The sequence below is a fragment of the Cystoisospora suis genome, assembly GCF_002600585.1.
Source record: "Cystoisospora suis strain Wien I chromosome Unknown contig_184, whole genome shotgun sequence".
NCBI lineage: Eukaryota > Apicomplexa > Conoidasida > Eucoccidiorida > Sarcocystidae > Cystoisospora > Cystoisospora suis.
In genome coordinates, this window is record NW_027152986.1 from 97,806 (window position 1) to 123,752 (window position 25,947).

Below are 25,947 nucleotides of genomic sequence, written 5' to 3' on the forward strand. Positions count from 1 at the left end.
ATACCACTAGACTAAACAGCCTGGTGGAGGTGGAGAGTATTCGCGTCAGCAGCTTTTTTCTGTTGAAGAGGGTTGCTTATTTTCCGTTGCACATAAACACGTCGCTACGATTCGTAGTAATTCCGAGTTTTTCTTGCAATCCAGTGTAGCCAACGGATTCCATACGGGATAGTACACCACATTTCCATGAGAAGGACCGAGTTTCTCCCTCGTGAGGTACATTCCTCTAGCGCACGTCTACCTGTCGCCTGGCTGGTTTTCTTTTCTTTGACTTTGTTTCAGTCAGTCTACCTCATTCTTCGCGCGTGTGCTGCATACGGTGTCCGAGATGAGCGGCTGATAGCCCGCCTTGTCGGAAACCTGCCGAGGCTGGTTCTCACCTTCGAGCCCGTGGACGCCGTTGCCTTTGCGGAGGTATTCTTCAGTTCGGGCGCGCGCAGTGAGGCGGCTGTCGAGCTGCTCCTCGATTACGCCAAACAAAATCTTTTCCGCTTCAGTCCCCCTCTTCTGCATGTGAGCTTGCGTTCACGAGTTTTCAGTAGGCACCGCAAATGATAATTCCAAATCCACTGAAGAGAGCCAGGACACAGAGTACAGCAGAAAAAAGGTTCACGGTGTCAGTTGCCTCGTGGGTTTACGAGTCTGTGTGATGTCGCGCGTCAGCAGCGATGCACTTCTGTCTCTGTTCGCACCAAGTCGCTAGATATTTTCTTACTTTATATTCCTCAGAAGTGTTCTGCTCGTTATCGCTTGAGAAGCCGTGGTCCACAGAGCTGTGTACATAACGCCTGGCGCCTTGAATGCAACGACGCCGGTCACCTCGTTCCCTGGATAATTGAGAATGTAGGCGCTTCAAGCTGTGCCGGCTCGATTTGGCCGTAAGCGCGAAAACGCCCTAGAGACGCGAATAGTGTACTCGAGTTTTCCACCGCTGGAAGTGAACGCAAAAGTGCGAAATTCCAATTCATTGCCGGCCCGACTGCTACCTGTTGTGTCTACGGGAATGTACTCCATCAACTACACGCCGCTAACTGTCCGCGAAAAGTATCCGGAGCACGGCTCGCCTGTGCTCCGTCGCAATCTGTCTTGGAATGCGTTACTTGTCTTCAGCGTCTTCTCTCGTCTCTCTCTTCACAAGGCCGCGATGTTCACTCCGAGCTGCTCCATCACTTCGACGACTCCTCGCTCGTGCAGTGCAACAGAGGCTATCCCAGACATCAAGAACAACTGAGGTTCACCGCACCTGTCCCCACATGATTCAGTTTGGAACGAAGTGATGAAAAAGTGAGCCCTGCACCTCCACTGCCAACAGCCTCAGCCAGGATGCATTCTACGTGCCTGACTTTGCGGGAGAAGCAATTCTTGCTCCCAGTTTGAATCTTTTCGGAAGAACCTTTCCCAGTGATCCAGTGCAGCGAACCAGCGTGGTTGACGGGACAATTTGGGTACTGCCTTCAAAAGTTCTCCGCCCCTAATCACGTGGAATTTGTATGCTTAAGAACTAGACGGCCGACGTGGGTCACAGCGATGGAGGTTTCGCAGGCGACTGTAGAGACGGTCGCACCGAAGATTGTGATTTTTTCCACCCGAAGCCGGTTCTAATGCATTCGATTACAAAGTATGATGCACTAAACAAGTGTAATTGAGGCTGACCACCGAGGTGATGCCTAGAGGAGGCCGATGCTTGTGTCACAGTACGAGGCGTATCTCCAGGTGCGCGACACCACTGACGACAGAAGGAAGGCATGGACACCCCCCAGAAAAAAGTATTCCGCTTCGTGAAAAAAACCTGAGAAGTCATGGACGATTCCTAACAGATTTGCGAATACTCAGGACGTCTGCGGTCATTAGCAGCGTTCAAAACAATCGTATACTCGCCTGCCGCGGTGGAAGCCAGCCCTGAAGCTGTCCAATGGCTTCTGCCATTTGAGGTTTAAGACACAGAGTCTTCATCAGAAGAATCAATAGTCAGATCAAAGGCGTCACGATTTTCCAGCGCAGCGTACAACAAGAGATCGCGATGCATAAGAGACCACAGAGTGACTGACGGCCAGGATGAGCGCCGGGAAAGCGTCCTCCCACTGTAAGGACCTGAAGGCCCCGTCCTTCTAGACCGGTGGGGCGCTGAAAGGGATCCTCCGGTAGCAAGGAGACCGGTACTCAGTGTAGGATGGCCTCGTAAACACCTAATAGCCGGTTCTGTCGCCTGCGTCAAACATGCAGACAACAACAGGGAAGCTCTCATGTCGCGTGCATGGCTTTGCCTCTTGAGAAAGACGAAAGTGCTGAAAACTTTTCGATAATGTCAACAATGGTCAACATCGGCAAGGCAGGAATGACCCTCCCCAAAAAAATCCTTATGTGTTTCGCTCCGGAGCTTGGGGATAATCGATGAACTCTTTGGATTCCATTACCACTCCAGGGAGAAACCGCCTCACAGCTGCTAACCACGGCTAGGAAAAGAAAGGGCCTCAGGGAGGCGTGATTTAAAACACCCGAAACACGTCCCGGGCAAGGCTACTCCACTCAGCCCTGGCACGGACATTACGTACGCCACGTCGGCGAGTCTAGATGCGTCGGAACGAGAGAAAGCTTGCCAGCGTGAAAACCATGACCCACGCACCGCACAAACAGCGTGTATCTGCCTTCGGCAGTAGATGGGAGAAGCGGGACAGAAAGGTTTCTGAAAGGGCAAGACTTCACTCTTTATGAGCGGAAGCCAAGAACACTTCTGTGTATTACTTGCATTCTCTTACTAACCGCCGCTGCAGACAAAGCGTATCATCCGGCGCCTGGAACTTGAGTGCGAATTGAAGCTACACCAAAAAACACAAAAATTGTAGGCGCTTACGTGGAAGCCAACACAACGCCCTCCAGATGGGGCAACACAAAGATCCCGGACGGTGAACGGCTCCGTATTTGAGTATTAGGCCATACAGGCCCATATATACATATACGTGTGTATATATGAATAGATAGACCTATGAACACACAAACGACGATGACTTACAAGGGGTCCTTCTGTCCAACTAAGGACAGTACCGGTGGTAGCGTGCCAGAGCTTGAGGCCGGGATAAAATCTTGACCCCCCTAATCCGACGACGAGGCCACCCCAAAGAGAGCATAGGAACGGACTGTCCATGCAGTCCAGTCGGCCCCACTGAGGGTGTAGAGGTCCGCATGCGCAGAGAAATTGTGAGATCTGAGGATGGCACCTAGGAAATGGAGTGCTGGGTTTGATATTGTCTGAGGTGAACTTCTGTTCGTCCGGTGCTTCTCGGTCTCTTTCCAAATGCCAGCTATTAGCATTATACCCTATTTTCTCCGAGACTTCATTCTTATCACCGCTAACAACACCAGAAGAAGCGGGACAATGGAAATTTGCACATGTACCCTCCGGCAAAGACGGATGCCAGCTCTCACTGACGTTCTTAATGGAGGAATGTTCGCATGCAGACGTTTTATCTGTTGCGTCCAAATTGACATCAGTGTCATCACATGACGAAGAAATACCCGTACAGGAAGACGAGGACGGGCACTGGTCTCTCTTCTTTGATGGAGTCCTCGATGGAAGAAACACCGATGAAGGTTCAACCCAGAAAGCACGACGTCGTGCCTCAAGAAGAGAAGAGTAGGGTGAGAACATACGAAGACGAAGAGGAAGACGAGAGAGAGAAAAGGACGATAAACAAGGGGAAGAGAACCGACAAACCTGTACTACTGAAGACTCCAGAGCGTACTCCTCCCTCAAGGGTGATCGGAAGCGAGGTTCTTCTACATAAGATTTTGAGGATGACCGAGGATCTTCATTTTTGAATGAATGTTCGACAAGAAAAGAATCACTGTAAGCTATAGCCCCGTCTCCAGGAGTCTTCAGGATGACAATTCGATTCGACTGGATTATGTTGACGAGTTGAGCCCGGTGCATCGGGCGGGGTCCTTCACTCGGACTTTCGAACTCCTCACCTCTCCCCCCTCTTGCATCTTGCTGTAAAGTAGCTCCATTTCTGCCTGAACCATCATCAGTACATTCTTTTTTTTCTTTCGCTCTGGTACTCTTCCACTCGTGCAAAGCACGAAGAAGGTCTTCTTCTGCGTCATCTTCAGTATCTTCATCCCACAGACAGAAATACCGGCCGTATCCCCAGTCTACGTGGGTTTCTTTCTCCTCTTCTTCGTCACGTTTCTTCCTTGTGGTCTCGTCTTCTTCTTCACTCTCACTCCTTTCAGACTCTTTTTCTTCATCTTCATCTCCTTCACTTTTCTTTCCCTCGTCATCACCAGCGTTGTCACTTGCTCCCTTCTTCTTTTCCTCTTCCCGTTGTGAAAAGAAAGGGATACACTCACACGAACAACAGCAAAAGCATCGGCGGCAATCTACACAATAACCTGTATTCGCTACGCCTTGACTTAGAAGAAGGTATTTACCATTACAACTAAATTCGACTGTTGTGAACGCGCACGCATCGGCAACAGCAAAAGACTTCAGTGCTTTGAGTCTATCCGGAATACTCAAGATAGTAACCTCACCTTCTACACGCCACTGTTTTCTTTTCTTGTGTAAAAATTCTCTCGTAAAAGACTTCACAGCTAAATCTCCCACACTTGGACTCACACGACTAGGTGGTGAAGGAGAAAGGCAACAAGAAGAGTCATTGTCTGTCCGGGCATTGTCAGGAGAAGGAGAGACCTGAAGATGGATAGCTGGTTTGTTAACAAGGGCTCCTTGCGTCGAACACATCCGTGTCTTTGTATTCTCTTCCATTCCACGGACCCTTGACTCTTGAGCCGAAGATTCTGGAGACATGTATTGTTCCTCTTCATCGTCTTCATCTCCCCACCTCAAGACGACATGTTCCCCCTCCTCTGTTTCTAACCTTTTTTCATCATACTTCCCTCTTCTATTATCTGTTCTATCAAAACTCATTGGCATTCTGTCTCCTAGGAACTCCCCTTCCTGAAACGGCGAAGATGTAGACAATGGACTTGACCTGCTGTTCTTACTCGCCATAAGTGATCTCTCTCTCTTCTCTCTCGTCTTGCTTCGACCTCTTACTATGAATTTGACGTCATCGGCCTCTTCAGCTTTTTCCTCATGAACTGCTCGAAGCTGCGCCACAGCGAGGACAGTCCCATCAGGTGAAAGATCAATGGAAGCAACTCCACATGCACTTCCACTAGCACTACAGCAAACGCATACATTCGACTCATTCTTTCTTCGATGGCTTGGAAAGAAGGGAGAAGCAATGATTCTCCGCGATGCTCTTTTGTCCTTTTCTCTCAGCGACAAAAATTTACTTCCGTTCAAGAGACGACGATTCTCTTCTTTCCGTGTCTCTTGTTCTTCCCGCCACAATTTCCGAGACGAAAATGCAGAAGTGCAAAAAGCGTTTTTCCCGCTTCCTCCAGTGTACGTACACCCGGGATTCAGCTGTACAGCATCTATGGGATAAGGAACTCGGCCGCGTGACTTTTTCACGTTCTGTACAGACACCCCCAAGGGCCCGCCGCTTCCCTCCCCACAACCCCCTGAGGCCGTACTATAGTGGAAAGGAAACCTTAGATCAAAGGATCTAATCCAATTATCTTGAAGACCACTTGAAAAGAAAACATGGTCAGGGAGCGATAGAGGATTCCTTGCTCCTCCTGTCCAGCACCCTCCCCCTCCTCCCGCACGGATGGCTGACACAATGCCATCATGCGCGTTCTCAAGCAGCAGTGTCGGGTGTCTATACATTCCGATTGCTGAACCTGCAAAGCGGAGGTCATAGGCGGAGACATCACCTGCTGAATTTCCCGAGAACAATAGAGGACACGACGGATCTCCATGCATGTGCGCACACGTTACCGACGGGTAAGAAGAGACAAGGCGAGAAGTGCCACAGCAAGAGAACCCATCATCTAGCCTCGAAGAAGACGAAGAAGTTTGAGGCGGAAAGAAGTGCTGGACTGCTTGTCCAGTTTCAATGTCCAGGACGACAGTAAAACCCTTAGGAGTACAAGTACATACAAGCAGATGAGGGTGTTGCGGTAAATACGAGCAGTCAAAGACGTACTCAAATGATACATCCAGCACCGTATCGTGCCGTATCTTCGGTCGAGGAAAAAGAAAGGTACTCGTAGGGAGAAGAAGAGACGGAGGAAGAAAATGCGGACGACACGTTTGAAGGAGAGGAAGATCAAGCGTTAAATCCGGCTGTTGAAGTTGCCCTTGAAAAAGTCGCGCGGGCACGCGCCTACAAAATGGAGGCTGCATTGTGTCTAGACAGCAATGGCGCGAAACATCGTGTCTAGGTCTTCCCTCTATGCCTTCCTCTTTGGAACGGCCGGCGACACTCAACAGGAGTCAACACACCTCAGTACATACGTGCTCCACACGACTCCTACAATTAGCTGGCAGAGAGCAGACCCCAACGTCTAAAAGATCTGTGTCTATATATGCACGCGTACACATCAAAACATCCAAACATTCCCTACAGGTTTGACTTTGTCTTCCACTGCATCTGTCTCTATGTAAGGAGACACGCGCGTTCGCCTGGCTCCGCCTCCGGCTCCTTGATGACCACCTAGGACGAATGAACAGAAGAACTGCTCTTCTTTAAATCTCAAAACCTACCTTGAGCCCCGACCCGGCGACAAAGAAAGCCGTTGTCGTCGTACAACCCGCGCAGAGGCCTGGAAAATGAGAGAAAGCAGGCACCAGTTTGCTTCGAGAAAACGCTTTTCCTGGCGCTCACACATTGGGAGACAAGGGGAGGAACCAGTATCTCACAGGCTGAGTAGAGTACATTGAGAGAAGAAACTCACATTCAATGAAGATGCTATATAATGAGGACGGAAGGGGAAAACTGGACTGCATGCGGAGACGCATGCAAAGGCTGCGTTGCCCGGTGACGCGGCGCAGAGACGGTTAACAAGCCAAAGCCGGAAAGTTATCACAACAAAAGAATGGACATCGTTGGCGGTTCCGGGCAGACAACAGTAAATTTCTCGGGATACGAAAGAAATGGGTTGGTCTCGCCGGCCGATCACTGTTTGTTCAATCAGTGGCTCGTCGGTTTGCTAGTAACATCATGGAGAAAAAAGTAAGGAAGCGATGAAAAACAAGGGAACAGAAGCGCCTACTCCTCCGGCAGGAATGAGGCGGTTTCACGAAGTGGCAAGACACGGGTTCTGCTTTTTTTTTGTCGGGGGGTATACGGGATTGTGTGTCCCCCTGTGTGCAGCACACGCGTGTGTGGACTCCTCCGGCCTGTCACGCCTTTGTTGCTGAATGAGCCTTCATCACTTCGATGTATACATTGTCGGTAGTAGTCAACTCCAGACAGGTTGCCGTTCAAAGCACAACGTGAGACAGTATACAAAGAACTCGTAGCTACATTTTGGTTTAGATTGCCCAGCTTCTTCAGGGTTTTTACACAATGGGTTTTCTCGCCTGTCAGAAGAAAAAGGGAGACGACGACAAAAACGGATCGTGGTGTACCTGGCCAGAAGACGATGAGGTCCGGGCGCCTTCTTTTTGGACAGAAGACTCTCGCTCCGTGGGAAAGTCCCACGTAGGCGACGACACTTTATGGTCTTGACGTTTTTTTCCTTTTTCTTTCACGTATCTACATTCTTTGGACTGGTCTCGTCTACAGAAGACGGCCCAGAAAGGAAAAACCTCTTAGCAGGGGGTAGTCGATGTGGATGGCTGCGGTGGTGTGGAAGTGCAGCGCACTGATCATTCAAAAGAAGAATATAAACCAGATCACCGGATGCAGATCCGGCATCCGTCATGGCGCTCCCGCAATCTTGTTTGTGACCTGGTCGGGGAAGGCTTTTTCGGCCGTGAGTCACTGATCAGGAGGTGGAGCCCTGCCGTTACAAGTTGCTCCACGCACCACTAGAGACCATTTGAGAATGTTTGGAGACTCCCGTTGCACCTACGTTCCTCAAAGCGCTGCCAAGTGTGTGTCTGCTCTCCATCCGTCACAAACGCTCATTGTGATTCAACATCGGCTGTTCCCGGACCAGAGAAGCAGCTCTCCGCATGGGCATGCTCCCAGCGTAGTGCCCCTACAAGTGTGCGGTAGCTCTTCTTTCTTCTTTAGTCACGAACATGCTTACAGGAGACGAAGGGCTTTCTGATCAAAGACATCGGCAGACCTTGACTTCTTCGCTCTGCGAGTCGACTCCTCAACCTCAGTGAAGATTCTCAGGAAGATCACTGGAAGAAACAGGAGGCCTGTTTCTCCAGTGCGGTTATTTTTGTCGGTGTATTGCGAGATTAGGCCTCTTGGCCTGCTTTAGCAGATCATTGTTAACTAGAAGCACAAATTCTGTGCCTTGCGCGATAATTCAAACACACGGGTCACTGGCGGCAGTCGCCGTCCCTGCTGAACAAGTCCGTGCGACTCCTTTGCATCTTACGAAACCCTCACAACCAACCAAGCAGCATATTTCGGGGGATGCAGGCTATTCGTAACAAACAAACAAACATGACTACAAAACACCAGGGGAAGTCTTCGATGTGCTCGAAGGACGTCACCATCCTCTTGGTGCGCCAGGAAGTGCAGGATGGTAGAACCCTTCTGAGTATTTGAAGATCTTGAGCAAACAAAGAAAGTTCACTGCCATGTTATTGTCTAATGCTTTTTTTTCATTTTATCTCTAAGACTGCGTTGTTTGGACAGAGGCGAGCCACTGCTCGTGGACCTTCTGGTGCTTCTCCAAATGCTGCGAAGACAAAACAGAAAAACATCAACTGATGAAGAATGTTCTTCTATCTTTCTCTCCTCGAAGCAAACAACTCTACAGGATGGTGGCGATACACAGAACAACACGCCTCCCGAAGCAACCACTCTACGTCACCTCCCATGCAGCGAAGGAAAACACCCTTACCACTCCAATAACCCCGTACTGAGCTCCTCATAAACTGAGGTTAGTTTCTCTTCTTCATCCACTTGAAAGCGAGAAAAACATCAGCTAATAGAAAGAATTCGGCCTGGGACTTCTCTTCATTGCATGATAAGATGAATAGGGTCAGCAGACGAAAACAAATGTGGACGGGACCATGAGATGTTTTACGGATAGAAAGACGGAATACCTCGCCACCGTTTCCCTCGGTCTCAGCCCTAAGTTTCAAAGGGGGTTCACCACCCGACGTTGGGTGGATAGAGACAAACTAGAAAGGACGTTGGAGAGCACTTTACACACAACGCCCAAGACGACTGACTGACAGTCAGGATGTCCATACATTCGCTGGAGAGGCTTCTAAAGAAGAACTTGTTTTCGAGGCCTGTCCCCGAAACACCAGGAATGTTTCCTCACCATACACCCGCAGACCAAGAGAGTAGAGTACCTCTATACATACATATAGACAGAGAGAGCAGAGATGAATGTCGATACACGTATCTCTTTTGTATATGTATATCTCCCATTGCATCTACATGGACGAAAAGAGAAAAATAACTTCACGTATCGTAAGAAAGACATGCGTGCAGTCTAGTAAGCAACAGTAGATGTCTACCTTCATCATTTTTTGTCTTTGGCTTTTGGAGATCAACTCTCCATTTTTGAGAGTGAGAGGGATCCCGTTCTCATCGTAATCTCCATACTGATCCCCGTGTAGCACACGGTAAAAGTCTACAGGTGCTACTTGTCTTTCTTTCTCCTTCCGCGCTTGCAGTTCAGCCTGGGTGATGACAAAAGAAACAAATAAGCACACACGTGGACTGCATGTGCGCTTGGACTTCTTTATGTCCCGTGACCACAGAGGTACCACGTGATCGTCCACCTCACATCTTCTTTAGGTGTATCTACCTGTTCCTTTCCCACTGAAATGCACTATCCGAAAGACCACAAAGAATGGCAAATCAAGAATAAGATTGTTTACCGATGTATAGATGCAAACGTGGTGGGACACCTACTATATGGGTTCACTATATTCATCTATCAACCAAGGTGCAGCCATATACATCAGTAGATACGTCAGTAGTCTACGCCCGTGAATGCGAGCTCAATTTCTAGTGTACCTGGCATGTATCGACAAAAGTATCCAAGAAGACCGTGTTAGCTTCAGGCACAGACGTCGGGTGGTAAGGAGCGATGGCACTTTTGAAGAGAGAGAAAGCCGCAAGGTGACGCGACACGATGAATGACGAAGAATTCACACGGCTAGCAGACACGCAATATCCCCAAAGAAAGTAACGTGAATGCGATACACTCTTCTATCCTATTGCACAGCGGAACAAAGAACTAGGTTTCTGTATTTCTTATCTTTCCGGCCTAGTGATGTAAAGAATGAGTGGACACCCGGAGGTCACGATACTTTACGGTACTTGCGACTTCCACAGACGTTTAACGAGGTTCTCCGAACAAAAAAAAATGGTGCTTCACGACACAACAAAACAGGAGAACACCCTGATCTCTGTACATACAGCCGCGCGTTGTTTTTCTTCTTTCTGTTCCTTCTTCTTTCGTTCTTCTTCTTCTCTCTGCTCTCTCTCCCGTAGAATCTCCTCCCTGAATCACCATACAATACAGACACATCAACCGGGATTCTTAGAGACACCACCAGGAAGAAAGATGAAAAAAAAAACCAAGCGTCCAAGAGAAGAAAGCTCTTCGTATTCTGTGGACGAAAACTGAGACAATGAAAGAAACGAAAGCTCTACGTGAAGTCACGGAGGTACGCGAAGCGATTTCCTTTGGGAGTGTTTCCTCTTCGGCACCTTCAAAAAAAAAAAGAGAACTAAGGTCTGTGCATGAGTTCGAACTCAAGCCTTATGCATCATTGACGTCTCGAAAACACGCTCTCTTCAAAACACGGAAATTCTTGTAACAACAAACAAAGCTATGTACTGAAGACATACTTGTACCAAGCATTTGATGTAGAAGTGTAGCATAGCTGCCATGTTTCAATATGGGAAAGCAGGACAGCTCTTTGGAGAATCGTTCCAAACCATAAAACGCCACGCATCCATAAACTTCTATACGTAGTATATCCAGTACGCAGAATAGACGGACAAATAGATGATATGGATAGATGAGCAAGGTGAGATGCACATGGGTGTATATGAACACACAGGCAGGCATGGAGATGAAAGGATACAGAGATAGTTCTCTATTCTGGTGTCGGGATATAGGTCGTGTGAAAAACATGAATGGAGTAAGGAGTCCTCACTTTGTAGCATGCCTGAAAACAAAAGTTCCATCGGGTCTATCTTGTAGAAGTATTCCAAGCTCGACAAGCTCCTTGTCCCGAACATCATCGCATTTCTTTAGAAGAGACTTCATCCTTGATTCCATTTGCTGGATAAGGATGTTTTCGTCGACACTTTTATCTGAAAGAGGAGACATATCCGATGAAGGTGATGTATCCGTGGTCGCTGGAGGAGACGCAAGCTTCTCATTCTTCGACGATCTCATCTTCGCAAGTTCTTTCAAGCTCTGAGCAGCTATAGTTCGTACCTACAGGAAGGACACGCAATGCGAAGAGAAGGGACAACAGAAAGGAAACAGAGAACGTTCACGAAAGAAAGAAAGAAAAAGGAGAATGCCAGCGCGCGGGGTGTAATCTGAAGGAAAAAAGCCCGTGTAGCTACCCGTCGCCCTGATTTCGTGATGGACTCACGCAATAACATAGGTATCACGCAAACCCTAAACATGGGTATCAGTATGTCCTTTCACCTAGAGAATAGGTAGAATCCAAGGGTGTTAGCGACTATGTATGCGTATAACAGTTCAAGACATGCATGATTCCAACAACCTTCACATCACGACAACATAGGAAGAGAGGAAAGAGAAGGGACGGCTCTTCCGAGTGCTCGAGGAGACAACCTTTTATCGAGATACGGGTCTACCGGTGTCGGCAGATCAGAACTATGATCTGCGTAGCTCCGTGTATCCAACCTACTGCGATACACGCATGTGTGCGTATGCACGAAGATGTCTATACAGGATATTATATGCTGTATAGACACATCTTCGTGCATATGCACACATGCGTGTATCGCTGTAGGTTGGATACAAGGAGCTACGCAGATGAAAGATCGTAGTTCTCGTCCCTCGAGTTCTCCCGCAGGCGGCCGGGGTCTGCCTTAAAAAAAAGAACACGCTCCTGACAGAATGGACAGATCCAGGTATTCACTGCTGAAGATGATGGATAGATAGATACATACACATCAATAGATAGATAACCAGGTAGATAGGTACTGCGTTGCTACGGGTCTGATACAAAAGTCTTCAGCAGCGTAAAAAGCCGACGAGGGGCCGTGTCTTCACGCGAGGAAACTATATGAAAGAGAGATGACGATCCCTAGGACGGACACGATCTTTACGACATGGTTAAGGAAAAGGATGCATACATTTTCCCTGAGGGATCCCAGACACTGAACGAGATTTTCGGCTCCTTCGCTGGCAGACACGCCTTGAGCCTTCGAGTAGACAAGATCTTCTTCATCATCCTCGACGACTCCGAAGATCTGCAAAGAACGAAAATCTCACAAAACTGTCACACTGTCTGTGAACGACGAGCCCCGACACCAAACCGTCCGCACTAGTAGAGATTCTCTCTTCGGGTAGCTTCGATGTAATCCAGACGGTACATCAACACGTGCACCGTCTAGACCACATCGAAGCTACCCGAAAAGAGAATTGCTACATAGCTGTTTCTGTCGGGGGGTGACGATACCTAGAGCAGATCGTTAGATACGATGCACGCATCTTGCTATGTCTGGTAGCCCCATGAGCAACGATCACAACACTGAGCTCCGTAACCATTCCACACCGTTTTTGCGATAGCAACGGCGCTGCTCTGCGGATCTGTATAAAGGGTACAGATTTCTCAAGACCACCATATATACAGGGAGAAAACGATATGTATCGATGCGGAGGTACACCATGGAAACAAGCTCATTGAATCTTCTACTGTACACCCTATACTTGGTCAGCTTCTACAACAAATGGCCTCTAGTTCCCCATTTGGGTCGACTACTGTCCTGACCTTCTGAAGGATAACTCGATGCCCCCCAAGGTCAAACCGCGCCACTAACTGTCTAGAAAGGCCATCCTGATGTTGTCAGATCTCTGTTCCATATGGAAAACTGTATAGGAGAACAGACAGTCCTTCTGAGACCAAACCACCTGCTACCAGTAACACATAGCATAAGTCCCAACAGTATCCAAAGAACAGATAGAGACTCTTTGAGTGTGTTTCCCCAGCTTACCTTCAGCATATGGAAGATATACTTCGCAACTTCCTTGACAAGGGGTGCTTTTACATCACCTCCGGTCTTCTGATTGAGGTATGTGTTTGTTGCTGACATCAAGTGCTGTAACGTAACTAATGCCTCGTTCGTATTGAAGTTGTCCAGAAGAAACTTATGTACCTGAAGGAAGCATGCTTACAGATCGAAAAACATGTGCACGTGCGGAGTGACGAGATTGACGCTGGCGAACGTATAGCTCCATCACATATACAACGTAGTTCCCGTAGAAGTCTATTTACGATGGATAAACCTTGCACCAATGATGTCAGTCCTTGAGGGTGTGGATAGGTATACAAGAACAAGCTGGTGGTAGGCTGATAGAGGGTTGAAGCGAAGGCATTTCTAGCATCTTTCGCGAAAGGACACGAGAGTTTGCGCGGGGTGGCAATCTATCGAGACAAAGAGAGTTATCCACATGAGGTGAGAAGCGGCGAAATACACGTTGATAGTACGAATTACAAGGAGTCAGGTAAAGAGACGTATCCAATGTTAGCAGCGTAGATATCTTCCATATCCTCCGGGATATGCGGGCTTTTTACAGGAATGAAGAGACGGGAGAAATGACAAATTGAGTACGCGTGTGACTCTGTGGACAGAGGGGCACAAATGGAGATATGCGCGGACGTTGACAAGAACAGAGAAGTACATGGAGTACCAATGGATATGAGATTCCTTTTACCGAAGCCAAGAGACACTTTGTGACACACGAAGAGTGCCATGACGAAAAAAAGTAGGCGCACACTTCAAGATATCTAAGTTAGGAGTAAGCGTGCTCTGTACGTAGAACTTCAGAACGCGAAGAGAGAATTTGATGGACTGCGACACAATGACGTCAACCGGTACGGGACGTATAGGGGTTGGGGTTGAGCTCTGCTTAATCGAAGACTTCGAAAGGGAAGGGCCTTTTGATTTGCATGGAGCGCGTTTCACAGTAAACCTTCCTTCATCGTGGGAGTACCGCTATGCAGAGAAAAAGGAACACAAGAATGCCATACCTGTTCCTTCGCATTCTTAAGGTGTTCATGAAGAGCAAAATCATCACTACTCCATTTCTGTGCGTGTTTAGAAACAGGAGTAGCATCTCTCAACTTCGCACGCGTAAGTGCGAAGAAGTTGTCGAAGGCTCGATCTACGTCGACAGCTTGCTGCATTGTCTCGCCGTCAGGACTGTAGTTCATGAATGAATCCCATCTGAAAACAGCAAAATCCTAAATTCTACAGGCCACGATATACATGCACGCAACGGCGCACAGGTTTGTTCACAACCTGCGATACGCCTGCGTATCTGTACACACATGCTGCGGGTGTCTGCACAGACAGACACGTGTCTACGTATTTTCCCAGAGCGCTAACCGCCGGCTAATAACTCCAAACGGGGCTTACACCTCAAAAACTAGGGTCCCGCACGCAGGTATGCCTGGAGTGAGATGTACTGGTACACCGTCTGCACGTGCCACTAGCGAAGCATCTGGTAACGACACAGTGGAACACGTGCATAGATCTTGTTCTTGAGCACGTCACCGAGAGAGAAAACGCTGTTGCCGTAACCGGTTGCAAAACGATGCTTTGACTCTTTTCATGACTTAGCGCCAGAACCACCGCGTGCTTTTCCTTCGTTCGTCTGCTTACTCGTGTTTACTTATATTCAAAAGGGGTTAGATGCATATCCATAAGCCAAGCGCACATTCGACACAATTCCGCCCCCAACATAACACTGCTATTCCCCAAGATACGCACGTACATACAGACATACAAAAAGCACATAAAGAACCGCCAACTCGACGTCTTGTTCGTTCCTTGAGCTGCCGCGGCACCCTGCTCCCACCCACCACCACTTGCATACATCGGAAGATTCCTCTACATTCCGACATCTCTGGCTACTTGTGTAGCTTTTCTTCTGATGACGTTTTCATCAGTACGCAAAAAAAGCATGTTTGAATACTCACCGCCCCACACGTGATCGACGGCCCCGTGTAACTCCAAACGAGAAAAGAGAAACGCGTTCGAAGAGTTGTCTGATTCTTTTGCTTAGAAACGGCTTCAAGAGATTCTGAAACAAGCCCGCACTCACCTGTTCATCAGACAGAGGAATCGAATCTGGCGGGAAGTGAAACGTGAGAGACACTGCTTGATTGTAATGAAATTTTTGAGAGACTTTGACATCTTGGCTCCGTGAATATGAAGATGCCCGGAGTGAAGGAAATAGTTCACCCTGAGAGGAACAGCACGATAGATACGCAGACCACACCTTCCCTATCGCGCGTGCTAGTGATAACAGACGCATGTAGACATACATGAAGGTGCTGGTGAAGAATAAACGGGGAGATCGCAGCGTGTCCACTGGCGTCGCCTCGAGTGACTGCTCGATGCCCGCGAAGAACACGGAAGAGGGGTATAACCACAATTGTAGGGCTATATACAAGCTTGGTATATCCATTGGTATAAACAGTTTTATACAGCCGGAAAAATGAAAAAGAAAATACCAGACTGGCTCGGAAAATGTATGTGGAAAGAGACGTAAACTCGCTTGCGATCAGAGAGACCCTGAAGGCCCACGGCGTCACGCGGAGGTAAATCTCCGAGTTTAGAGCCGCGGCGGAATCTTGCGACTACGAGAGTCTGTCGAGACCCGTGCAGAGATGTACGCCGTGCCTCTACGACACGGCGACCTGCAAACTGAAGCAAAGGTAGACGAGAGCACGGCACCATCAATGTTCTTTCCTCTCTCTATACAAACGTGTATCTGCTAGCACGCACAAACACAAGGAGATCTTTCCTACCATTGTGGCCGGTCGTTGGCGGCTTCGGATTGAGCCAGTTCATTGTCATGATGGGGAAAACGAAGGTCTATGCCACCACTGTGGATATCCAACGGAAAGGGTAAAATGCTCTCTGCCATCGCCGAGCATTCAATGTGCCAACCTAAGAAACACAAATGTGTTCAGCAGCGCACACATGCAGTGTGTGCGCTATGTGGTAGACACACATATATGTAGAGAGCGTCACAGAGTACTAGCTCCGCTAGTGTCGAAGCAAAAAGAGGTACCGGTGAAGGAAGAGACGTGTTTATCATCTTACTGAGATTTCCCGCACGGCAGGTGTCTACGACTGGCCAATGTGGCATGTAATCGGTCGGATACTGTTCATACGCACCGAATATCCTAGCGACTCGTCTGGCGCAGACCATATCCTTGGCAACAACAAACGCGTAGACGATGAGAGACACACATAAACAGCGCAGGCGAAACTGCAAGCTTGTCAATACGACCCCTAAATTCCCGTCACGAACACGCGCAACATGTCTCTCTTAGAAGCTCCTAGGCATCTCTTCGTAGACTTGAGTAACAGAAACCGGTGTGCCTCCCTCTCCAGACACGTTCAATACACCTATGTAGATGCATACGCGTGCGCACCCGAATAACTTGTTTGTCATGCGAAGTAACCATACACGGACGCATATACATACTGCCCGCCGCGGAGCAAGATGAAAGCTACGTTTTACCCGGTCTGCCTTTCCCCCACGGAGAGTCCCAGGAAGGTTCGCCTTCTTTGGCTTTCTTCCAAAGAGCGAAATCGCACGGGTGCCGCTTCTCAGAAGAGATCACGCCTAACTCTCCTTCACCTTCCAGAACCCTGCCGAGGTTCAAACCGAAAAGACTGGAACTCCTACGCATCACTCGGTCTCTCTCTTTGGCTAGGACAACACGAACACGGCACCTTCCAGAGACACATGCATTTCTCTAGAAAAGATGCACACTCCGGCGACTCTCACACTCGCGTGTTAAGATAGGTTCACTAACTCGATGACACAGAGACAAGGGGAACGTTGAGGTTCTTTCCTGTCCTAGCCATGAACGCGCGAAAGAAAACCAAGGGTTCCACACTTTGCTAGGGCCATTGGTGCCTTCTGAACACGGCGTCTTACGCTTCTGAAAGGAAACAAGTCACTGAGGAGAGTCACCTTCCCTTTACCAAGTGCAGTAAGCAGGCGTGCCTAAAAATCGACCTGTGCGGCACTGTGAGCCCTTGTGTACCAGTACATTGTGATGAAGCACCATAGAACTAGCGCTTGTACGTCTCTCTCTGTAGACGCACGCACGAGCGAATTCAAACAGACAGGTACGTATCGCCTTATAAAGAGGGCGCTGCGCGCAACAGGTATGCCCTCTCCTTACATATATCCAGACACACATGCGCACGGGAGATAAAACAAAGAGACCCAGAATTGCTCCTCGACCGAAACTTGCACGCAAAAGAAATCATCCGCAAGATCCCTTGTGACGTAAAGGATTCCAACAGAAATCCGCTTTTGCTGTTCTGGGAGAGCGGCAGCTATATACGAGCCTGTGTCAGGTGCTATGCCTGTCACACTTTCTTTTCGTTTACTTAGTTCTCCTTACCGACTTTCATCGGAGACAGACGTAGGCTCCATACGACCATAGAAATGTTTGGGATTGCTTCTGAATGCTTGAGTGTCGAAATAGACTGAGCCTTGACTTTCGTAGGCGTATCCATTCTTCATGATACGTTCCGTCAAGGCCAGGACCTCGGGTATATACTCACTCACGCGCGTTACAACCGACGGTAACCTGCGTCATATTCCCGTCAGGAACAACTCTACATTGTTTCTGTACGTGGACGGTGGGAGTTTAGAACTCTGCATGAAGCTTGGCGGTGTGTATCATTGAGCATGTAACCGAGGGTACGTCTATAAAGAATACACGTGCTCGCACACGTATATGCGCGCGCACGTGTAGAGGGGCACCCTTTCATGATGCAGGTGCATGCCTGGCTCCTACATGAGAAATGTAAAAGAAGGCTATTGGAACCACACGAGGGCTTGATTCACTTTGACGACCCGCTCTCCGCACCCACTAAGAACCGTTCACTGCGCTCCTTCGCACATGCTACAGTAGACAGAAGAGTTGGATGCACATGCAACTGGGCGCGAACACCCGATGTATTGCGGACAAACGTCTTAGTTTTTATGAGTGTCTGTACACTGTGATCCGTTGTTAACAGGAGAGTACACACCTGAAAACTGGAGTCCTGACCTGTTCGCAAGTAAAAACAGGTTGAAAGAGCGCCAGGCCCTTCATTTTTATGTTTGCTCTTGCAAAACTCGCGTGTTGTTCCTGATGAGATGTATACCTGACATTCAGAGCGGCCATATCATTGAAAAACTCCTTTTCCCAGTGTCTTGCGAGAGTTAAGAAATCTACGCCCTGCAAGAGCATAGGATCGCGCAGCACCAGGAGCAACAAATTTGAAACGACGCCCATTCGTGTGCGTCCTCACGACATGCCTATAGGTACGCACGCGTGCAGGCAACCGCATACGCCTATACAGGCGCGTACACGGAACCCCGGGCCCGCTGCAGTTTCGTATGTGCATGCCAGCTGAAAGAGGAGATAGAAAAGGACCACTCGAGTAAAGACTCTGGTCCTGGCTCCGTGTTGCGAGTAAAAAGATCCACAAACACACCCATCTAGATAGGCCCACAAGGAGTGTGTGTGCCCGAACGTTGAAGGAGTCTCAGGCGTTCGAAAGATACCCATACTTGTTGACGAGTATGTCCAGCCAAAGTCGGTTATTACCATCCCTCTGCATAGGCAGACATCCGAGGCGAGTCTAGCAATCAGATACACACAATACATAGAAACACATGCATCGTTTTTCAGCTCCGAGTTGATGTAGGCTAATGTCATTGGGAGGAGATATACCTGCACGTGCTGCGTGGTAGACGCACGACTGCATCAGTGGAAGCAAGTCGCCTCCAAAACCCAGCATAAGTTCTGAGTGAAGAGACACGAGACCCGAGTACTTATCAGCAAGAGACAGTGCGCATGACAGCCATTTGGCCGGATCAGCGAAGAAAACAACTAGAAAATCATACCTCCTCGATTGATCGCTTGATAATCTTGTCATCAATATCGGTTATATTCATGCAGAGAGTGACGTCGTAGTTGAGGTAATCGCTCATGATACGCCGAATAACATCGAAAGTTACATAGGTGCGTGCATGCCCCATATGGCTGGCATCGTATACCGTTGGCCCGCATCCATACCAAGACACTCTCCTTCCAGTCTGAGAACAACAGAGCCCCCAGTTGGGCGAACTAGCGGAAAGACTACATTATGGACCGTGCACAATACGCAACACTAAGAAGCAAGACAGAAAAAACGGTTGTCTATGCGCAACGGGGTTTACCTGTTGTCTGCTATGTCTATCTCTACAGCAGAAAAGGATATGGATTTACGCATGAATGTGCGGACACGGCGGTATACTTTCAGAAAGGACCTGTGTATAACCGCATGCTTGTACATAGAGGACGGGCTGCGGGAAGACGGCAATGATGGTGTGTGCTGCCCCATAATCCCTCAGACGCCAGGAATGTCCGAGGAATTCATTGGAGGCAGTATACTCCCTCACTTTCTGTCCCTCGAGCACACCCGCATACAAAATGAATCACTCAGCGGTGAACTAACCGGCTGGTACTGTTTTCAGCCAAAATTTAGCGTGCAGTGAAAAAGCCTAGCAGTAGGTGGGCAGCAACATTGTCATGGACTAACTATGTCGTTCACGTGATCAGTGCAAGGCGCTGAGCTGCGCATCAGTTGTCCTGCTTCCTCTCCACGACGTGGCTAGGCACGCAAGTCAAAAGATAGATCCAACTGCCAATACTGACCTCAAATCGCCCCGTCACTTCCCCTCCCGAGAGCGGACTGTCCTAAGTGGATTGAATCTGACCATATCATATGATTACAGCAGAACTGCAAGTCAATCCTCGTGCATACTATTGTGCAGTGACGATTGTATGGTTGCAGTAGTTCCTGCTACTTCAATATCCAGGAAGGCAGAACCTGACAGCTGTACAGGCCTAAGGCACTCACGATGTGCGGTGTATGTACGCAGCAACTCATCAGCGGATCTTTGTGGATATACACAGTAAACACGTCCTGCCTCCGTCCACTCTCCATGTATGTATTCTCTCTTGCCAGCAAGGCCCCACGGACGGGTCCTCCGGCTCAACAGATGTCTGTCGAATCCTCAGAGGACCCCGAACACTATGACAGAAGGAGATCTATTGCTCTTCCGGTAGTGAGAAGCATTTTAAGCACTGCGTGCCCTAGAGATATCAGGTTGCGAGAACACGCATGTGTATACAATAGAAAAGCCATACACATAACTTTGAAGCGTAGATGGGGAAGTTATGTAGCCTAATGGCATACAAGAGATACCCCACGCTCACAAAACAGCAGCAGAGATAGGTCCGAATCAGATACACACATTCTCGCAAACCGGGGTACTACAGAAACCACAGTTTCAGGCGTACCTGGGGAACGAACTCGACTTTCCTTCCTGCCATGGAATTGTTGACAACTAAACCCGTTAGGTATTTGCCTTCCTTCGATGGCATCTGCCAGTTTTCGCCCACTACGGGACCTCCGCAGCAAACCCCGTCGCTACTCTTCAATTCCGACGCCATTCTGTGGTGACTGCGTGGAGGCCTCGACAAGAGGAGATGCGATGGAGGTTCCCCGGCAGTAGGAATTGAAATACTGGATTTATACGCAAGCGCCCCAGGATCTCGACCGCTGGAGCTGGGGTGTTCACAGGTACTCAAGCACAGCAGAGGAGAGCAAGAAACCGAGAGACGGCAGACAGAAGAAAGGGGGGATTCTCTCAAGTTCGCAGGCAGAACGGAGGTCTGTACGCACCTGCTTGAGAGGAAAAGCTTTATGGGGGATCCGTGACAAGGGAAGAATGCACGTACAGACTGGAACGGGCACAGATGACGAGTGAAAGGAAGATGAGATGTGAAGGTTGCAGGACGTGGCAGCGCAGACGACAAAGTGCAAAAGCAGCGTCCCTCCAGAGGCATGAAATGACGGGGCGGGGACACAACACGCAGAACCGACGAAGCCTTTCTCTCTCGCATGGAAAAACAGACGCCGGAAGGCGCACGACGGCTTCCGAGCGCGAGGTTAGGGTTGCGGACTTGGGCGGTATCAAATGCGGATGTTGTCTTGCGTGAGAAACGCTGTCTCCGGCTGCATGACAGAAGACTCCCCCTGTTCGCGTCGTTTACGAATGGTGGGTCTGCAATACGTGATGCTGACCGCTGGCCCGGAGAAGGGGAAAAAGAGAGAGTATGAGCCAACAAAACAGAAAACAAAAGGATCAGAAGAAACTGGGAAGCACGTCTTATTTGCGGACAAAAAACGGTTAGACAGAAAACACCATGGTGTCGCAGGACGGGAGACCAAAAAAGAGATTGTCGGCTTAACATTGGTTGTCAAATCACCTAGTTAAAACTGGAAGTTTCTGATGGATGCTGAAGCATACGGCGAAAGCAGGAAAGTGCGGGGCCGCTTACACATGCAAGATAATGAGTGCCGGAAGACAATGAGTCCTCAACTGGCCGCCTCAGATAAAGAGTGAGAGGAATTTTGGAACCACGTTCAGAAAAATTGGAGACCGTAGACACTTAAAAGTGAAAGAGACTTCCGGTGTCGCCGCCTTCCAGACCGCTGTGGTTTCTTCCAGTTTAGCATCCGCTGCAGTGTACACCAGGTAGGCGCCCTCCTCTGTGTTGCCCCAGTAGGCGTACAGGACGTGTCGGTGAGACTAAGCATACTGGATCGCTTTTCAGAGTAGAACCACGAAGTGACTGAGGTGAACCGATCTGTCGACGACTGTGGACTCCTTTTGTATAAAGGAAAGAGACCCCTTTGCTCAGCCTTGTTTGATATGGCGCTCTCGGGGTACCCAGTACACCTTGCTGCAGCCGGCCGAGAGCAGTCACGATATAAAATCTCCATTCCACATAACGCGTGTCAGAGCACGGATGCTTAGGAAGCAAGCTTAAGCAAAGATCTCTCTGTCAGCACCAGTGTGGTGCTAGTCTGTCAAGACCGGAGGCTGCGCAGCCCCCTGACGATGCTGTTGTACTCCAGTAACCCGATGTGTATACTGAGGCTTCCGGTTGTGCAGGCGGCGGACACAAGTTTGTGCATAACTAAAGAGGCGTTTGTAAGAGGTTGTTTGTGAACCCCTTCTCTTAGCCTTCAGTCCCCCCCGCCTCCCCCCAAGTGCGAGGCTAGGCAAGCTGAGGGGGAACAGAGTTTAGGGTTTAAACTCTAAACTTGAGCATCTAAGCGGATGTCGATGGCAGCGTGCGCAGTGCGCTCCACCGGGAAAACCGCAAAAAAACCTTATCTGCGCTTGTGCGGACGTGGCTGCCCCTGGCTGAACTGGGCAACAAGTAGAAAGAACGAACTCGTGGCGGGTTCTACTTACTTTGTCTCAGCACTGCGAAGTGGAGAGGTACCATGGTTGGGAGGCCAGTTGCTATTGTGAGAGATAGAAAGACTTTTTTTCTCATTAGGAACGGCAGATTTGTCCGCGAAGGGATTGGATTGGGCGTGGTGTAGCCAAGCCTGTGCTTGGGTCTTTACTGCTGTTATGTTCCCGACTCGGATAACCGCAAACCTTGACGAAGTTGTCGTTTGACTTCTGCCATGACGTTTTACAACGCATGACAACCAAACGCCGTAACCCGTCAGTGGCAGGATGAGAGAAGGCGGACTGGCTCAGCAGCTAATGTTTTTACGGTCGGTGTTTTGCAGGGCGCCTGGTACCGCTAAGCTCACAGGAACCCGGCACGAGTTTGTTCATCAGAACAGATATCGGTCGGATTGAGGGGATGTTCAAGGTGCCTTTCGAAACAGCAAACTGCAATCCCCCGTCACTCAGCAGTGCCTGAGTGGCGGGGGATTGCAGGCAGTTGTTTGCATTCAGACCCGGATCTGTTGTTTCTACTTGAAATCCTGAGACTTTTTCCTTCCCTTACTTTCCCAGAGGACAGGCCACTCCATCTCTTGAGAAAGAAAAAATCAATGTCTGGCATTCGCAATAAGCGCCCAGGGCTCTGGTCCCCGACATATGCGTCCATCTGAAGAACTGACTGTCAGAAGGGCTCGCTAGGAGCAAGTGTTCGAGAATACCGCGGAATCCACGATACCTGGATCAGAACGCGTATTTCAAGTATGAGAGGGGATCGCTCGTGGTCGTCGGAACAGCCTGGCTTCACAAGGGAGGTGAATGTAAGTTTCAACCCGAAGTGAGAAAGGGCAGGTGACAGGACAGAGACAGCGACACCACCAGCGGGGACCTTCAAGGAGGGCCAAGGGGCGAGGACGGAACATTGGTTGCTTTGCAGTTTCCCTGAATATGCTTGACGCACAGTGGAGTATTCGTAGGAACTACACAGACTCGAGCACCATTAACTCCGCAGGTCCATGCATACACGTTCGCATCAGAGTCATTCTGAGGCGCGGTGAACGTAGGCACACAGGCGCTTTATCTCTCCCCGGGGTCCTTAGGGCTCCTATTCCTGCATGAAACAGTCACATCGGCTTCCAACGCTGTTCTGCTCACGAACAAAGACGCTGCCTTGCGTTGCAGCTGTAAGGCCCCTTTTTCTGTTGCTCGTCGCTTCTCCGGCGTCCAGTCTGTCGACCCTCTGTTTCTTCTTCGAGTTCCCCGAGCACAGTTGCGTCGATTTAGCCGCTGGTTGGCCGGCAAGACTGGAAATAGCCTCCGCACAGTTCTCTGGATACCCGCCGCTCTGCCGCGGAGATTGGGACCGGCCCGGCGTACACCCTTGAAACACATTCCCTTCTTGCCCTAAGACTACGGGGCAGACAATAAAGTATTCTAGTGAGAAAAAAAATACTGTTTCTACGGCAACAGTGCTAGTACGTGCTCAGCTCCCATAGCAGAGCTGAGCTGTAGCCGGTGATCTTCGGGAGCTTTCGCGGGGCTTAGGACGTCCCCAGCAACTCGGAGTGCCGGCTCTGTGTTTTTTGGTACGTCACCGCAGTGAAAGCGTTTCTGCCGTGCGGCGCCGTGATGCCCAGGCGGTTGCCTCAATTTGAGGCCGTGTTCCAGCTGGCGCCACAGTCACCGTTAGCGCTGGCCGAAATAGCTTTTGAGTTCTGGTAGCGGCTGGTGAGATTCAGTGCCTCCTAGTCAGTGTGTGTCTAGACGCTACCGCTGCGGTGGCTGTTCAAGTCCTGCACGGCCCCTCGGGCTCCAGGTATCACCGGGACATTGCCAGTGGCATACCACAAGGCAGAGCCAGTACGGGCTCTCGCGGCGGACCTCCCCGAAAAGGGGCTACTGACAAGACACGGACGTGTCAGGTTCAACAGCGTGTGAAACGAGTGATGTGTAAGGGTGAGTATATATAGTGCCCTGCGAATCAGACAGTCGTACCGTGCGTGTTATGCCCAGGGTGTATCGTGACGCTAGGCCGGAACGACGGACAGAAAAAACTTCCAGAGATTTAACCTCACACTTGCCCCCTCGTGGCACGAGAGCGAGACGAGGGTAGGGGTCTGTTCCTCTCCGAAGAGGATAGCATTTTTGGTGCCGTGACCTGGGACTTCTCCGCTCTCCGTGAGGTCAAAGATGCGTCGGACTTGTGTTGAAGAGGAAGTGAAGAAAACTGCTCTGCGCTAATCTTCCCGTGTGTCAGGGAGCAAATTCCGGCCCCCGCGTAGGTGTCACCCAGAATGTCCAACAACTCCTCTTCTACTCGTTCTGACCCAGTTACGAAAAAAAAGCACGGAAATGGCCCGGCCGTCCCCCAGTCGGAGAATCCTGCCCATATCGCGACCCGAAGCATGGAGGCCGCGTGCATGCCTTCTTCGTTTGAAGAGGAGCCGGGCCCGCCGAGTGACTCGGCGCATCTTGCACATCCCTCTCCCACGAGCCAGCCGCTGCACCAGCAGCTCGTGCAGGCGCTACAAGACTCAGTGAGGTCACTGCAGCAGGAGTTAGAGGAAGCTAGGGTGGCAGACCAAAGGACGGCCGCGGAGAGAGAATCGCGTGCTCAAACCGACATAACCGAATTGTGGTCAAAAGTGACTGAATTAGAGTCCAGGTTGAGCGACAGTCTACAACAGGCAGCGAGTTTGCGAAGACCTCCGTTGTCAACAGAAATCCATCTAGACCCGCTGCCAGCGTATCCCATCGACAGTAGTATGGATCCCCAGGAGTGGTTTATCAACTCAGAAACAAAAGGAGACTTCCCCATGCGTGAAGACGACTGGAAAGTAAAGGCTCTACTGAAGTACTTACTCGACCAGTATCACGCGGAGTTGTTCCCCCTATTGTCGGAACCCGGTCCCCGGTACCAAAGACTGAGAGACTACCTAGTTGTGCATCACGCAGCGTACGGTGGGGATCCCATAGGGTACTACGCTGAGAAGTTGGACGACCTCAAGAGAATATGGGTCAACCCTACACAAATGCGGGGATACTTACCCAAGCTGAGAAACTTACAACACAAGATGTGCGCAATTCTACAAAAGCCGATGTCGATATGGGACGATGAAACACTACGGCGTGCCTACATGCGTGCGCTCCCACCCAGAATGTCGTATCACGTTATCGCCTGCGCAGAAGAAGCTACTCTAACCCTAGAACAGTGTCAGGCCCGGGCTGAGGCCTTTGCCCGCGCAGAGCAGATCCGGGAACGGCAGGCAAGCCAAAGTACTGCGGCCCCTTCGAGCATTCTACTTGCAAGGAGCTCCTCCTCGTGGTGGCAAGGCCGGTGTCACGAATGTGGTTCGGATGACCACTGGATTAGGGACTGCCCAGATCGGTGTAATGATTCTTGGT

At 49.7% G+C, this 25,947-nt stretch overlaps 3 protein-coding genes across 3 annotated transcripts in view; 1 reads left to right on the forward strand and 2 right to left on the reverse strand.

Annotated features, from left to right (window-relative positions):
- The window catches only part of CSUI_000460 (uncharacterized protein), a 4,773-nt gene extending 3,293 nt beyond the window's left edge, over window positions 1-1,480 (forward strand). The window contains exons 3-4 of the mRNA XM_068060694.1: window positions 283-513; window positions 1,111-1,480. Coding sequence (XP_067927339.1) covers window positions 283-513; window positions 1,111-1,257 — 378 coding nt within the window. The 3' untranslated portion in view covers window positions 1,258-1,480. The remainder of the gene's footprint in view (window positions 1-282; window positions 514-1,110) is intronic.
- A 392-nt stretch (window positions 1,481-1,872) lies between these two features.
- On the reverse strand, window positions 1,873-6,804 carry CSUI_000461 (uncharacterized protein). The gene is made up of 2 exons (XM_068060695.1): window positions 3,011-6,804; window positions 1,873-2,206 (listed from the first exon to the last, which is right to left on the reverse strand). Exons 1-2 carry the CDS (start codon window positions 6,254-6,256, stop codon window positions 1,934-1,936), a joined length of 3,519 nt encoding a protein of 1,172 aa, XP_067927340.1. The 5' UTR covers window positions 6,257-6,804; the 3' UTR covers window positions 1,873-1,933.
- A 1,429-nt stretch (window positions 6,805-8,233) lies between these two features.
- On the reverse strand, window positions 8,234-21,739 carry CSUI_000462 (cysteine-trna synthetase). The gene is made up of 14 exons (XM_068060696.1): window positions 20,591-21,739; window positions 19,150-19,341; window positions 18,328-18,478; window positions 17,654-17,842; window positions 16,756-16,886; window positions 16,034-16,175; window positions 15,325-15,465; window positions 14,249-14,444; window positions 13,212-13,373; window positions 12,351-12,467; window positions 11,168-11,454; window positions 10,422-10,506; window positions 9,512-9,676; window positions 8,234-8,718 (listed from the first exon to the last, which is right to left on the reverse strand). The coding sequence occupies exons 4-14, from the start codon at window positions 17,773-17,775 to the stop codon at window positions 8,653-8,655; spliced, it is 1,614 nt and encodes a 537-aa protein (XP_067927341.1). The 5' UTR covers window positions 17,776-17,842; window positions 18,328-18,478; window positions 19,150-19,341; window positions 20,591-21,739; the 3' UTR covers window positions 8,234-8,652.
- Window positions 21,740-25,947: the final 4,208 nt, after the last annotated feature.

What these genes read in the sequence shown, in the direction of transcription:
- CSUI_000461 (XM_068060695.1), bottom strand. Translation starts at nt 6,256, where the DNA reads ATGCAGCCTCCATTTTGTAGGCGCGTGCCCGCGCGACTTTTTCAAGGG. An exon ending in GTTGGACAGAAGGACCCCTT is followed by an intron (nt 2,207 to 3,010) that starts GTAAGTCATCGT and finishes TGTTTGACGCAG; the next exon opens with GCGACAGAACCGGCTATTAG.
- CSUI_000462 (XM_068060696.1), bottom strand. Translation starts at nt 17,775, where the DNA reads ATGAAGAATGGATACGCCTACGAAAGTCAAGGCTCAGTCTATTTCGAC. An exon ending in TCTGTCTCCGATGAAAGTCG is followed by an intron (nt 16,887 to 17,653) that starts GTAAGGAGAACT and finishes GAACCTCGGCAG; the next exon opens with GGTTCTGGAAGGTGAAGGAG. An exon ending in GTTTTCAGGCATGCTACAAA is followed by an intron (nt 10,507 to 11,167) that starts GTGAGGACTCCT and finishes ATGGTGATTCAG; the next exon opens with GGAGGAGATTCTACGGGAGA.